Consider the following 14,745-nt stretch of genomic DNA (forward strand, 5'->3'; position numbering starts at 1 on the left):
GGAAATAGCTAAGTCAGGGTGCTTATATTTGCTCTGATTAGGTTATTTAGGTTACTCTGCCGGTCATTCCTCTCCTCATTCCTTGTACTTGTCATTATTCTCCTTGTTCTTTGAGGAAGACTGTTGTTAATAACTAAATGATTCATATTCAAACAATAGTAGCCCTATTTTCATTTGTCTATGGCATGTTTATTCTGGGAAGTTGTTCGCTCCTCCCTCTTTTCTTTTTCCACTGGTTGCCTCTGATTTACTTTCCTGCATTTTTAAATGTATGCAGACAGTATTCTTACAAATAAGATAGTTCTTTTTACTTGTTATATTACTACAATGTTGTCAAGTATTCTTAAGTATGTAGCAGTCTAACAATATATTTTGTGTCTTACAGCATTTAGCAGAGTCCTTGCTGCATGTTATTCTCAATAAGCTGAAGGCTCAAAAGAATGCTACAAATTACAATTTCAGTCAGGCTCTGTGTCGAGTCTATGCAGGAATTTGTCGACAGTTGGGAGATTTGGAAAGAGCCCGCCTTTTCTGCTATAGCCTACTTAAAGAAGGTATAGTGTGGCTTAGTGGCCTTTTATCTTAAATATGCTGTGTGTCTTTTTGCTGTAGTGTGTCAGAATTGTTAGGTTTGTAAAAACAAACAGAAATCCTGTTAAAGGGTTGTTTCCCTTAGAACTTTTTTCTGTAACCCAGACTGTTCTAGAAAAAAATTCCCCTTCTCATAGTTCCACCACATATATGCTGTAGTTTTATGGTGACCTGGGCTTTTAGTAGTCTACTTCTTTTTCCAAGGAAATATTTCATTTAGGATACTCTGTGCTTTCATTTCCCCACCGTATCCAAAATGATAATGTGATTTCTGGGAATTTCATCCTTTTAGCCTATTAGCATTTTCTTACTTTAATTGAGTAGGTACTGATTCATAAAGTAAGTGTGATTTAAAACCAGGTGTTTAAAATAGTGTCAGGAGCTGGACAAAACCAGTGTATTCTTATATGTCCTCCTTAAAATCTTTTTATTTCCTGTTATCCAAATTCTCGCTTGGTTGAGAAGTTTTTACCATTTTGGTTCCCTTTCTTTTCCCCCTGCCTTTTGGTCAAAGGAACAAAGGTAACACATACTATTGCTAAGTTAAGAATCTTAGTTTTGGAAGATTAAAACTCACTAAGTTTGAAAATAGTATACTAGTACCTGTGTTTCACATTAAAATAAAATAAAATTCAAGAGCACAAGCAAAGTGCTACAGCTTGAAATTCTTTCAATTACTTACTAGCTTTCATATAACATTCCTGGTTTTTCTTTATTTTTTTTTTTATTAATCTTAAAAAAGTTTGTGATTTTATTTTGTTCTGAATTACCATTTTTTGAGGGGGTGTAATGTTTTTGTTTCTTTCTGGAATTCCTGTTTTCCCCTCTGTTTTTCTATCCTTCAGTCCATTATAACTACTTTTACTTCTTTCATGTTAATAGTTTTAATACTGCATCATGTTAGAAACTATTACTTGTCAGATATATTTTCTTAACCTAAATTAATAACTAAGCCTTTTGTTTTGCATTACCTTACTGCTTTTTCTTTTTGTGTGCTCTTGCAAATATTAAACATTACCCCTTTCTTCCCTTCTTTTTCTGTCTAAATCCAAACTTTTAATAGCTAAATGCAGACTTTTATTAGATGATTTTCTCTTCTATACATTGAGTTGCATAAGTTTCTATTGTCATTGTTCTCTGGTTTTATAGTTATTTTTGAATGGGAACAGCTGTAAGCATATCTTAAGTGCTGTTTAGGCTTTTTAAAATTTGTTTGGTTTTATTTGATTACTATGCAGTTATCTCAGGCTTTCCTCTTTCATGTAGTTTCACATATTCCCATCAGAATTATGACAACACAAGCTACACAATTACCAAATCCACTATAAACAGTCAGTATTACTACTTTAGACTAACATCACCTATTGTCATTGTTCTCTGGTTTTATAGTTATTTTTGAATGCCTGAAGATGTATTTTGGTGTTTTAAAATGTTAAAAACTTACTTTGTTATTTCTTTTTTTTCCTTAGACTTTCCAGACTCGGAAAAATTGATTTTATTTATCACCAATGTATGGTCTGACATATTTGTCTTCCAAGGTGCAATTAACAAAGCTATGCAATTAGTTGTCAGGCGAAGTGCAAGCAATGACATTCTGGCTTGTTTAAGTGCTTATCTCAACTGGGAACAGGTAATGTCTGATTTCATTGTCAGTATCACCTTTTGTCTGCATTGGTTGCTTGGCTGGCTGAATCAACTCAAGCAACTTAATTTTCTAATGAAGGGTGTGAATATCCCATAGAGGCTGTACAACTGCGCAACTAATGCTGCTTCATGCCTTTTTCCCCTAGTTGTCTAGACACTACTAGAATACAAAACTTCTCTTGTTTTCCCTATTAAGTACTAATACATTAAAAGTAAAGGTTGTTTTTAAACTTTTTCCTAGAGTGTTGTAGGACTAGGGAATTCTTTCCATCTGTGGAACTGTCCTTGGAGATATTTTTGCTTTTGCTTTGTATTGTTGCTTTTTAAAATATGCATTGGTTTTATCTTTTGTAGTTCTCTGTGTAACAGGTAATACATTACTACAGTTAATTTCAAGATGAGCCTGTCTCTTTTTACTCATGATCTGTTTGCAAGGTAGACTGTAAATACTTGTTTATCACAAAAAAACTTAATTTAATAAGCGGTTGGTGTGATCAGTAAAAACCAGTGATATCAGAAGAAGGATGATCAGTTTGACCTGACTTCAAGTCTTTGAGCTGTTTGGCAAATCATTTAATTTCTGTCAGTTTTCAGCATGCAGGTACTACCATCCTGAAAAGAATGTTGCAAGGAGGAAAAATTGAAATCATGGGGAGCAATTTTGTATCACGCAGATGGAAAGCCAGAGGTGCTTTGCTTCTAAAGGAGTTGGTGTAACAGGCTTGTGTGTCTGTTTAAAGGCTAGGACCCCTTATTTTTGAAAACTCCATATTAATGCCAGGCTTGCCTCCTGGAAATAAAATGATTTTGTAAATATCAAGTGAACAGAATCATACTGATTTATAGCTGTCCTGGTTCTGGCCAGGACAGGGTTAATTTTTGCAGTAGCCAAAAAGGGCCTGGCTAGGACCGGGAAGTTTATTCTGTACCACCTCACATCATTACCAGGGATGTGGGGAAGGGAGTCCCTTCCAGGTCAGCATAGTGTGGTGGAGGGAGAGGTTGGGTATGGTTGTTTCCATGTGAATTGCCGGTCTCTCTTTTGTACCCTCCATAATTTATTGCTATTACCATTTGTTTTATCTCATTGCTGTTTCCAGTAAATCATTCTTACCTGAACCTGTGATCTTTACATTTTGTGCCTCCAATTCTCCTTTCCATCTCACCACAGACAAGAGGAAGGGAGGAAGCAAGCAGTGCTTGATTTCAGTGGGAGCACTGATTTGGAGAATACAATTCCTAAACCACGACAATAGTTAATCTATTCCCTATTCTAACACACTGCTCTACAACTGCCTTGAGGAATGCAGTAGTCTCACTCTGTCATCATAGCCTTTTGGTGTTTTATGATATTTTTTTTTTTTTAACCTCTGATGCCAGCCCTGAATTCAATATGGTATCACTGAAATTACAGCTCCCTAAACTTCCTGCTTTAATGCAGGAGTGGGGTTATTTGGCATGGATTTGTATCTAGATTTTACTACTAAATCACAGTTGTGATGTAGCATTAAGCTCTAGTATTCAGAGTTAGGTTTTACTGCAGTCTCTCTTTAGCAAAGAATTGGTATTCTCCATTCTACTAGGTTACACCTTTTAGAATCATGCCAGTAGAGATGCACATAAGAATGTTCTAGTAAGCATTCCTGGAAATATTCTTTGCACTCACACTACCTACTTTATTAATGGATCTCTGAAATATGAGAGCTGCTGCAGCTGGGGACAAAGACCTCAGAATTTTCTATATTGAAGACAGGAGATGAAATCATCCTGTCTGTAAGCTGTTTTACTTGAGTAGAAATACAGGTAAAAGTTTCAAGTAGATTGTGATTGATGGTCTGTTATACATATAATTTTAGGGGAAGATTATTCTACTTCTGAAAGTGAAACTCACATGCAATGAGTATTTATTTCTTGGTCAAAGCATGTAATTTTAGTGACGTGCACCATGGCAGAACTTGCCAATTATATGAGGTTTTGTGTCATATGATGGGAAGATGTGTCAAGCACCATTCTTTTTATGTGATAAGCTTAGTCAGGTATTCAAAAACTGTTTGTTTTTTAATTTCCTTTCTTCCCTAACTACTTAACTAGCAGAATGATTTCACATGGCATATTTATTTACCTCAACTGTTGAAAGTATTTGCTTGCAAATTTCCCCCTAATGAAAAATAAAGGGTAACAAATTTTAAAATTATTTAGAAAGTGAACAATATTAGACTAATCTTCTTTTACTGGAAAAACACTCTTCTTACCTTAATGCTACTTGGAGAGAAACAAAAATCCCCAAATTGTAGAATGAGATGACAGAGTGGGTGTGAGATCTGTGGTTTTTCTTGTTTGGATATTTTTTCCCCAAACTCTCCTCTTAGTAAAGGCGTCGGGAAAAATACTAGTACTTGATGGTTTTAGTTTATGTACTCTATTTTTTTGTGTTAATTCAACCCAAAAGTTGGATTTATGGTGTAAGATGCTGTACACAGTCAGTATCAAATATTTGTAGAGTTTGGTTCTGGGCTGGTAACTTTTCATGCATTAAGGCAATTACCTTCTAAAATTTCAGAGTTCATCTTTAGATGCTGGTATTATGGTCTCAAACCTGCTTTTAGAGATGCAGTCATGTACAAAAGTAGAATTTCACTTGAGTGAGCAGTATGGAGAAGATCTGAGTGAAGATGCTTGGCAGTATATATTTGCTGTTGATCTACTCTGCTGTCACATGAAGTGGGATTGGACGCATGATAATGTTATAAGGTATTGTGGCAATTACTTCTTTCAAATGTTTTCCTTTGTGGTTTTTTTGTGTTTTGTTTTGGTGGTGTTTTTTTGTTTCCCAAATTCATCATGACTTAGCTTTTAACATAATAAAATATTGCATAGGTATTTAGAAATGAGGATGTTTCAACCTGATGAGACCTAGACTCCTGTGTATGTCTGCATTATTTTAAGATAGAAGGAGTGATCAATGAGGAAATGTAGGATTTTATGGTATTATCCTAAGAAATGAACTCTGTTAGAACTGTTCTAGTAAAGAATTGTTTTCAAAATAGCTATAAGATTTTGAGATGAATTGTCTGTTGGTGAAGCAAAGTGATTCTCTTCTTCTGAACTTACTTGTTGAATTCCTCTGCCCTCACAGTAGAAAATGAGGGTGGAATTCCTGATAGGAAAATAACACTGCTTCAGTGCTGAAAGTGAAATATATCCATACTCATTAGGGTATTATCTTGATTTCAGTCTGATTTTAGTTCTAAAATAATTATAATACTTAGATTCAATGTCTTAAATTTTCTTTGAAGCTACAATCTAGGATATGGACTGCTACACTACTTATCCTTGTTTGAAAGACTTCATTTTGATACCTACACTCATCTGACAGCCTTGATTTCCTATATAGAGGTTACATGACTTAGTAGACATTTGTTTATCTGTGACATAACATAATAAGTGATACTTATAGTCATCATTGTCTTCTATACAAGTTCCATATTTTCAGATAGTAAAGAAGTTATTTTAGGTGAAATACTTTTAAAATTAATACATATTAGCTTCAGTGAAACGTATGTAATTTTAATTAAAGCCATACCAAGGCAATTGTGAATTGTGCTGGTAATAGGTAACTAGGTCTATTAGCATAATTTTAAGGATTAAAAAGTCTTACTTTGAGTCCTTTTAGGTTTAAAAACAAGTATCACCTCCTACTTGTAACACACAAACTCAATTTTCAGTCATATAAGAAACTTACAGAATATATCAGCATGACATTTGAAAGCAACATGATTTCATATACATCTGTGAAGTCAGTCTGCCTAAAGTTAGTAATAAACAAAAGAGTCATTTGCCTTCCTTATTGTATGAATACTATAACCTCCCCTTCATGCAGTATGAGATTTTCAAATTCATTTTTCTTTCCCAGCAAAGTGCTTTGGCCTTCTATGGATAACTGGATAAAGAAGAGAAAGGGGCATGAAACAACTCAATCCATTCGTGACAGTGTTATAGCATTGATACTCAGACTAATTGGTAAGTAATCTAAATTCTTGATTGAAGTACTTTGTGTAAGTATGTCCTTATGAAAGTGTCAGGCCTGTCTGGAAAGGGAGTTGAAGTATTTTTTAATTTTACTGGATCTTTATGCAGATATTTTCTGTTTATCAGCCTGTGGAAAGCAGGTACTTCAGTTTTGAGAGATGCTATACTGATTCATGATAACAAATACCAACATGTTTTATGTATTTAAAATGAAATCATCTATAGCCACATATAGAATCATAGAAATCCTGAGTTGGAAGGGACCCACTAGGATCACTGAAGTCCAACTTCTACTGTGCACAGGACAGCCTCAGGAATCACAGCATGTGCCTGATGCATCTTGAACTCACAGGGTTGGCGCTGTGACCAGATCCCTGAGGAGCCTGTTCCAGTGCCTAACCACCCTCTGGATGAAGAACATTTTTCTAATAGCTAACCTAAACCTCCCATGACACAGCTTCATGCTCTATGGTTTCCAGCAGTATAAAATACATTTTTATGCAACTTGATACCATAATAAATTTAAATTAGATTATTTTTTGGGGATCTAGATGGCATTTGATATAAATAGCTATAGTTTGAGTTTCAAAAATATTTTTAGTATGTAGGCTGTATGATATTGTTTATTAAACAAAAATTGCATTCTTTCTCAGTTTTACACTTAAAAATTGTAAACCTATGGGAGGTTGAATCAATCTGACGAAAAATACCTCGGGGTCTTTTGTTACACAAGAAATAGAACAACTATTGTTCCCAAGACAAGATGGTAACAAGAATTACTTTTTTGTAGGTAAAATTTGTATTTTCTGTTGATACATCAACACACAACACGTTGGGAAGTATAAAAGCTGCGAAGCTGACTGTCTAAATAGTCATATGTAGTAACTCTTTTTTTTCTTTCAGGTCGATTAGGACAAATAGGTTTGAAGGAAGGCTGTCTTGCTGCAGTGAAGAATATTAGTTCAGTAATTGGACTGTTTGTACAGCATGCAAAGGAGGAAGGTAATGTTTTTTTAGAGAAACTTGAGTGTAACATCCACAATGTGAAGTTTTGCAATACCAGAACATAAATTAAGGCACATATGGCAAAACAGCCTGCTTTTGCAGTTTATGTTAGTGCATAACAGGTCAAACAGCTTTCAGTTTGAGTCCCTTTTTCTTACGAAGTTAATGAGTTATTAACAGTATTATCTTCTGTTTGAGACAGAGAAAAATTCTGAGATGGTTTCAGACATCTTGGAATTGGACTGTTTAATGTAAGAGCCTATCAGCTGCTTTAGAGATTGCTTAAGGGGTGATGGAGTTAAGATCACTTGAAGGGTAATTTGTAACTTGAGCAGTAATAGCTAGTTTTTTACCTGAGCAATTTATGCTGAAGCTTACTACTAACAAAATTGTTGTACTGGGAGAAAGACACTTCAAGATATTGATGAGACAAAACAAGGAAGCAGCAGAGATCCATGTTGCTAAGTTACTCTGAATGTTAAGTACATTTTGCAGTGAAGCAGTTAATGTTAGGGAGCTGTTTTGAACCACCTGTTTAACTTCTCTTCCTTCCAATCTCAAGTTCTTCTGACTTGGTGGTGTATGGTATACAGTGTATGTCTGTATTTGTTTCAAACTCAGTGCAAACTTTACTATTTCCTTAAGTCTAATTGTGCTTGACTAAAGTCACTAGATTCTCAACTCTTGTATGCCCTTTGAATACTGAAAAGTTGCTAAATTGGGAAAACTGGAAAATGTTAGTATAAAATGAGATGTTACGGAATTTGTGTGCAGGTTGTCATCTTTTTGTGTTACAACATTAGGCATCACAACTGTTGATGTGTTGTGTTTTCAGTTCTTGAATAACAGTTTGTATAGATTCAAGATTCTCCAAAACATTCTTGCTTATCAAAGTTTCTATAAGCTGATTTTCACTAACTTTTTGCAGGTGTTCCCTGGGGTGTGCAGCTGGCGGCTGTATATTCACTATGTGACTTGGGTTCAAGCAATCCAGAAGGTATTGTTGAGGCCATCCATGCTTGGAAAGCAGGAGCTCTTAACAACATCCCTTCTGCTGTCACAGATGGCATAGCTGAAGTCACTTCTCTGTGTGAAATGGAGCTAAACTAAAATGTAGGGAAGTGGACTGATCTGAAGGAAGAAGTGCCTTACCAATTAAGCAGTAGCTGGTTCCAGTTAAAAACCATACAAAGTAGTGCATCTTCGTGTATTTCATGTTTTTAATCAGAATGTCTGATCAGGCAAAGCAAGGTTAAGTATTTTGTTTGGCTTTTCTGTTTGAAGGAAGAGTTTATAAAAAACAAACAAAAAGACTTGCTTTTCCCAGTAGTTAATTAGCGATCTGAAAACAAGCGCATCTTGAACTCCTGAGATATTTCTGGTTTGATGACAATAAAACTTAGTAACAGTTTTCGTTCTTTTACCTACATCAGTTTGACGTATGGACTATTTGACAGAATATTCAGCGTGACTTGAAAACCTGGCTGTATTATTTTAGACTATTTTTATAAAGTAGCCATTCAAATAGTAGAACATTTCCCAGATTCTGCTTTATTTTGCTTGGGTTGTCTCATAAATCTAATTTAAAATACTTGTGGAAAACAGGTAGGAATTGACTTGTTGTGTAGCCATTATATATGGAGTAACAGAGATATTAAATCTCTGAACTTGTATATATCATGTATTCTAATGTGTCTCACATTTGGTATTGTTCCACTTGGGGAATTTTGTTTATGTACAGAGTTGGTTAAAAAAAAGTTCATGTTTCTAATGATACTGATACATGTTTCACTACACTCTGTTTTTGTATCTTTCATAATAAAAGAGAAAAACACCATTGTGTTCTTGTTGATCTTTTTAAATAACACAGTTAACTGTGTTTCTAGCTTATATAAATGCTGTTTTGGGGGGCAGCATTACCTGTTGAGGCAATTTCACTGAATGAATTGCCCATACCACTGCAGTTCTGGACATCTCTCCAAAAGCTTCTATTATGCTCTGGAGGCTTGGAAAGTAGCTTTAAAAAACTATTGAAATTTTCTATTTTCACTCTGTAGTTGTGCCCATATGAAGGTGTGAGCTTAATGCATATTCTTATTGTAACTTCTGACAGAGTTTTGTGGCGCTGATGTGCATTGTGATTTTTGTGCCTCTTCCAAGTGTGACCACCAGTGCAGTCTCCTAACTCTCTCTCAGAGTTTCTTTCCTCTGAGGTGAAGCTGTGTAGAGCAAAGTAGCCATTGATTTCAGTTACAGCTATAGCTGACAGCACTCTGGACATTGAATTGACCTCAGTGAGTCTACCACAGACAACTCAGTCAATGAAAAACAATCTAGTAGTATTGGTGATACTGGTGCACAACAGGCACTGCTACAAATGTCTGTCAGGAAGGCTTTCCAGTATGGATTCATATGAATTAATTTGCCTCAGGTTGAAGATGTATGATGTCTGGGAGCCTGGGCCTTTTGATGATTGTGAAGGCTTTGGGGATTATATGTGTAACCTTCATTCACCCTTCTTGCACTAAAAAGAGCACAGCACAAAATATCTGAAGCAGAAGAACGACAAAAGATAGCACAAGTTGACAATAAAAGTATTGATCATAAATCTGAAAACTAAAGGAAATGGGAAATAGAACAAAAAAAAAAAAGGAACTAAGTCGGTAGAGGATCATAGATGTATCGGTGCAAAAATATTGTGACCAAAAATCTTCACAGGAAATAGAAAAACCTATTTCTTTTAGAATTTATAAAACATTGGATCTGAAGCAGGTGAGACTCACGGGGGAAATATCAGATTTTTCAAAGACAAAAAAATCTACAGCTATAGTAATTTGGAACCAAATTGAAAAAACAAAAATTCAACCTACCCTCAAACCATTTTCATGAAAAATATTCTGCTTATGTAACTAAGAAAAATTTTTGTGTGTACTGGAAACATGAAACTGATTTTTATTCTGTGTTCCTCTATACTGCCCGATCAAACTGCATTGGAATAAGTAAAATTAGAATAATTAATACCCTGAAGGTGCTTGCTTCTGTTAAATACTAATCACTCGTCACTCATTAAAAAAAATACTTCTAATTACCACACTCAGTGTCAAATTTACCATATTTAAAAAATCTGTAGAATGTTGATAACCATAAAGACAATGATTCTCAGTATATAGAATGCTTTGTCCATCTTGATATGTGTTCCAAATACTAAAGTCCTATTTTGTGCATAATAGCCCATTAAAACAGGGGTTTTCAGGTTTCTATCATCATTTGTAGATTTTTTGCTTTTTTTTTTTTTTTTTTTTGTTCTTACATGTATATTGAGCATGTAGCTTGTCCAAAACTACATGTATTAGGAAATGTTCAAGTTTTCAATTTCTCCATGCCTTCTCATATTCCTGAACTAAAACATGAAAAGCTGTCTCAACTGCTAAGACATTTATGTCAACAATCTAAGGCTACTCAGTTTTAATTGACAAAACTGCATGCATGAGTGGAAACCAATCAAGAAAATCTGAAGATTTGTTATAAAGAAGCTGAAATTAGGTGGTTAAAACACCTTGGATTATCATCATTTAGCTTACATTCTTCCCACTACACCTAATTTTTCATTTCAAGAAAAGTCGGAGACTGCTCTCAAAAGACTGACAAATTAGCAGGAAGGATTTTTTCAGAGACCAGCTTTGTAATGACACTGTTACCGGCCTGAGTAGGCTGAAGTCTTGATTTGTAAAATTCTGAACCTTGCTTAACTGTTCAGGAGTTTATAAATCCATGTAATGTTTTTGATTTTGGGTGCTCTGAGCCCATCTATTACACTCAATGTAATGCAACTCACATTATGAAATTACTTTTTGGACTATTTGAGTTGAATTTTTTTTTAATTACATTCTGAAGCTTAATGAAACAAATAGGTAGGTAATGGAAGGTAGGAGGAAAAGGAGATATTTATGCAAATGCCCTGGGTTTTGATTATTTTGAATTTTAGTCTCAGATGGCTCAAATTCCTTCAGCACATCACCCTAGAGATGTCTAAATGTCTGCTACTGAAAATGGCCTGTGTTTTCTAAATAAAACCTGCATCTTGTTGCCATGCTTTGGCTAGAACAATGAATTCTGACATGATTTAAGCATCAAGTAGGAGAAAGCCCAGTACTTGGTGCATCTCATCTCCTTGAGTTTCACATACAGTCATAAGCCTGTCTCCAAAGAGTTTTTGCTGATCACAGAATCACAAAATTAACTAAGTTGGAAAAGACCTTTAAAACCATCTAGTTCAACCTATGACCTAACACCTCCTCATCAATCACAAAGTGCCATATCCAATCTTTTTAAACATGTTCAGGGACAGTGACTCCACCACCTCCCTGGGCAGATGATTCCAGTGTGCACTCTTTCAGTGAGGAATTTCTAATATCTAACCTAAACTTCCCTTGGTGCAGCTTAAGACTGTCCATTCGTTCTGTCAATTGTTGCCTGGCAGAAGAGACTGACCCCCACCTGACTACAACCACCTTTTCAGGAAGTTGTAGAGAGTGATAAGGTCACCTCTGAGTCTGCTTTTTTAGAGGCTAAACAACTCCAGCTCCCTCAGTTGTTCCTCATAGGATTTGTGTTCCAAGCCATTCTCCAGCCTTGTTGCCTCCTCTGGGCACATTCAAGCATCTCAATGTCCTTCCTAAACTGAGGGGCCCAGAACTGGACACAGCACTCAAGGTGTGGCCTCACCAGTGCTGAGTACAGGAGAAGAATGACCTCCCTGCTCCTGCATTTTTGAGAAATGTTTTTGTCTACAAGCTGGCAGGATTTCCCTCAGAGGTTTTACGTGATTCACTAAATTTAACATTAAACCCCAAAATTAAAACGGCACGTAGGCAGCATATAAACAAGGTCCATTAATTGAAAATGAATGTGAATTACTTTGCCATGAAGGTACAAAGAGGGGCAAGCACTTCCTCCCTAAGAATTATGAAAGAAAATTTATTTTAACAAAATAAACGCAACTTGTTTTAGGTAAAATTATTAAGCCAGTATGGATAGAGAACTCTGTCCATCTGTCTTCTCTCCTACAGCTATAGTAATAAATGACTCCTGCCTGGCATGAACACTTGTAGCAGATCCTGTCTGTCAGTTGACTGTGATGAAAGCACAGAGCAATATAAAGGCTTTTTTTTTTTTTTTTTTAAACTTTATTTTACACTCTTTTGGGTGTATATGTGGCATATAAGGCTTATAATAATTCATTTCTGATGCCCATCCTGGTTAATAATTCCCTGCTCTTTATTATTTAGGGCAATTTTGGAAAATTTTTGTATACATAAAGTCTGTCTTCTCATTGTGGCTTAACGTTCAGAGATTATAAAGCATTGCTAACAACAGACCATATCTAGAAAACAAGCTAGAGAATAAACTTCTGTCCAGCTGTGTTTCTTTTGCATGGCCTGGGTTTTGGTAGCACAGAGGCCACAGAGGTGGCTTCTATGAGAAGCCGCTAGAAGCTTCCACTATGTCTGGCAGAGCCAATCCCTGATGGCTCTAAAGACGGACATGCCACTGGCCAAGGCTGGGCCAATTAGGAATTACAGTAATGCCTCTCTGATAACATATTTAAGAAGAAAATCAAACCAGAGTGGTGGCACAGTTTGAATTCCAGCCAGAGAAGAGGAGGAGGCCAAAACATGTGAAGGAAACAGCATGGAGACACCAAGGTCAGTGGAGAAGGAGGGGGAGGAGGTGCTCCAGGCGCCGGAGCCGAGATTCCTCTGCAGCCCATGGGAATCTATGGGGATGCAGAGATCCACTTGCATCCGTGCGGGAGGTGCCCACGCCAGGGCAGGTGGATGCCTGGAGGAGGCTGGGATGCAGTGGAACAGCCAGTGAATAGAGAGGGACCCGTTTCCAAGCTGGAGCAGGCTGTCCTGGAAGGACTGCACCCCGTGGAGAAGTGACCCACGCCCCACTAGTTTTGGGAGGAGTGTCTGCCAGTGGGAGGGACTCACACTGCAGCAGTTTTGGGAGGACTGCTGCTCGTTAGAGTTGTTGGGAGTAAATCCCCAAAATAATCTGTTCTAAAAGTTATAAAGTTAATATGTTAGACAAAATGATGTTAAGTTAAAGTTCTAATTACCTGTTGTTCATGATTTAATTGTTAAAATCCCTTTTCGTCTGATACCGCGTCGGGTATGACTTCTGCTTCAGAGAAATGGCACCCGGAACCCTGGGGAGGAGGTGACATCAGAGCTTGTATGCAAATGACAAGATATTCGGCATGGTTCAGCAAAGGAAGCCCCTAAAATGACGAGCCACCACGGAATCAAAAGATTTAAGTAATATCTACGGGTGAGGAACTAAGTCTAGTGTGTCCCTAGACCTTTTTAACCTCTCGCCCTGACACAGTTAATTAGCTGATACTGATAAAGGCATTTAAAGAGAGCGTCGTCTCCTGGCTTTATTCTTAACAAGAGTGGATCCATGCTTGAGAAGTTCACAGAGAACTGTCTCCTGTGGGAGCAACCCCACAGTCTCACAGGGGAAGGACTCTAAGGAGGAGAAAATCTCAGGTGGTGAACTGACCAAAACCCCCCATGCTCTGTCTCCCTGCACTGTCGGCGGGAAGGAAAGAGGGGTTGGGGAAAGGTGTTTCTTAAGAGCTTATTTTACTTCTCATTATCCTTCTCTGATTTTGTTAGTAATGAATCCACTTTGTGCCTCTAAGTTGAGCCTGTTGTGCTCTTGGAATGTCTTCTCCCACTCCTTAACTCATGAACCCTTTGTTAATTTTTCCTCTCCTCTGCCCAGCTGTGGCAGGGGAGGGTGAGTGAGTGACTGCCGTGGGTGCCTGGCGTTTGGCCAGGGTCAAACCAAGAAATCATAGTCAAAGGCAGAAAAGGCAAATTATGTGGATCTGTTAAACTTTATGCAATCCACATGTGTCAGGATGCCACAACTTGAAAGAGATTAGATCAACCTTCCTTCCACAAATCCTGCTTAACCTTCATGTAGCAATCATTTCACTAAAAGCAATCTGTAACTATATCTGTGAAAGATGGAAACTATGTTGAACTGCAAATTGTAATGTGTGGGATTTCACACCATCAGAGCTTTATCTTCTGCAGCCACATTTTAAAAAAACAAAAGGCTAGTGGAGCAGTATTTAATAAAAAAGTTGGCGATAATTCTGTTAGGTATAAACTATTGTCCAAGTCTGAAGCCAAGACTGGACCTAGCTGCACCTAAGCTCTGTCAGAAGTTTAGAAAGCAAGAGGGTATGCTCTGAACTTTGTGATTCAACAGGAGTCTTCCTTAGTCTTTTTCATCTTTGGTCTCTGTGTAAATAATTCTAAAATTATTCTAATATGATTTTTTCTTTGTATGTTTCATCCACGATGGAATGAAACTTGTCATTGAACTTTATGTCACACTTTTATAAATGTATATTTAACCCCACTTTTGCTAATACCTTTGATGATGATTCTTTGA

The 14,745-nt window shown here is 36.7% G+C and overlaps 1 protein-coding gene across 4 annotated transcripts in view; it reads left to right on the top strand.

Annotated features, from left to right (window-relative positions):
* The window catches only part of ICE1 (interactor of little elongation complex ELL subunit 1), a 33,723-nt gene extending 24,627 nt beyond the window's left edge, over window positions 1–9,096 (top strand). For all 4 annotated transcript variants that reach the window (XM_083872128.1, XM_083872127.1, XM_083872129.1 and 1 more), the window contains 6 exons: window positions 386–554; window positions 2,061–2,221; window positions 4,796–4,986; window positions 6,149–6,255; window positions 7,168–7,266; window positions 8,198–9,096. In XM_083872128.1, coding sequence (XP_083728254.1) covers window positions 386–554; window positions 2,061–2,221; window positions 4,796–4,986; window positions 6,149–6,255; window positions 7,168–7,266; window positions 8,198–8,379 — 909 coding nt within the window. In that variant the 3' untranslated portion in view covers window positions 8,380–9,096. The remainder of the gene's footprint in view (window positions 1–385; window positions 555–2,060; window positions 2,222–4,795; window positions 4,987–6,148; window positions 6,256–7,167; window positions 7,267–8,197) is intronic.
* The last annotated feature ends 5,649 nt before the right edge of the window (window positions 9,097–14,745 follow it).

The sequence above is a fragment of the Zosterops lateralis genome (genome assembly GCF_965231275.1).
Source record: "Zosterops lateralis genome assembly, chromosome: 1".
NCBI classification, from domain to species: Eukaryota; Metazoa; Chordata; class Aves; order Passeriformes; family Zosteropidae; genus Zosterops; species Zosterops lateralis.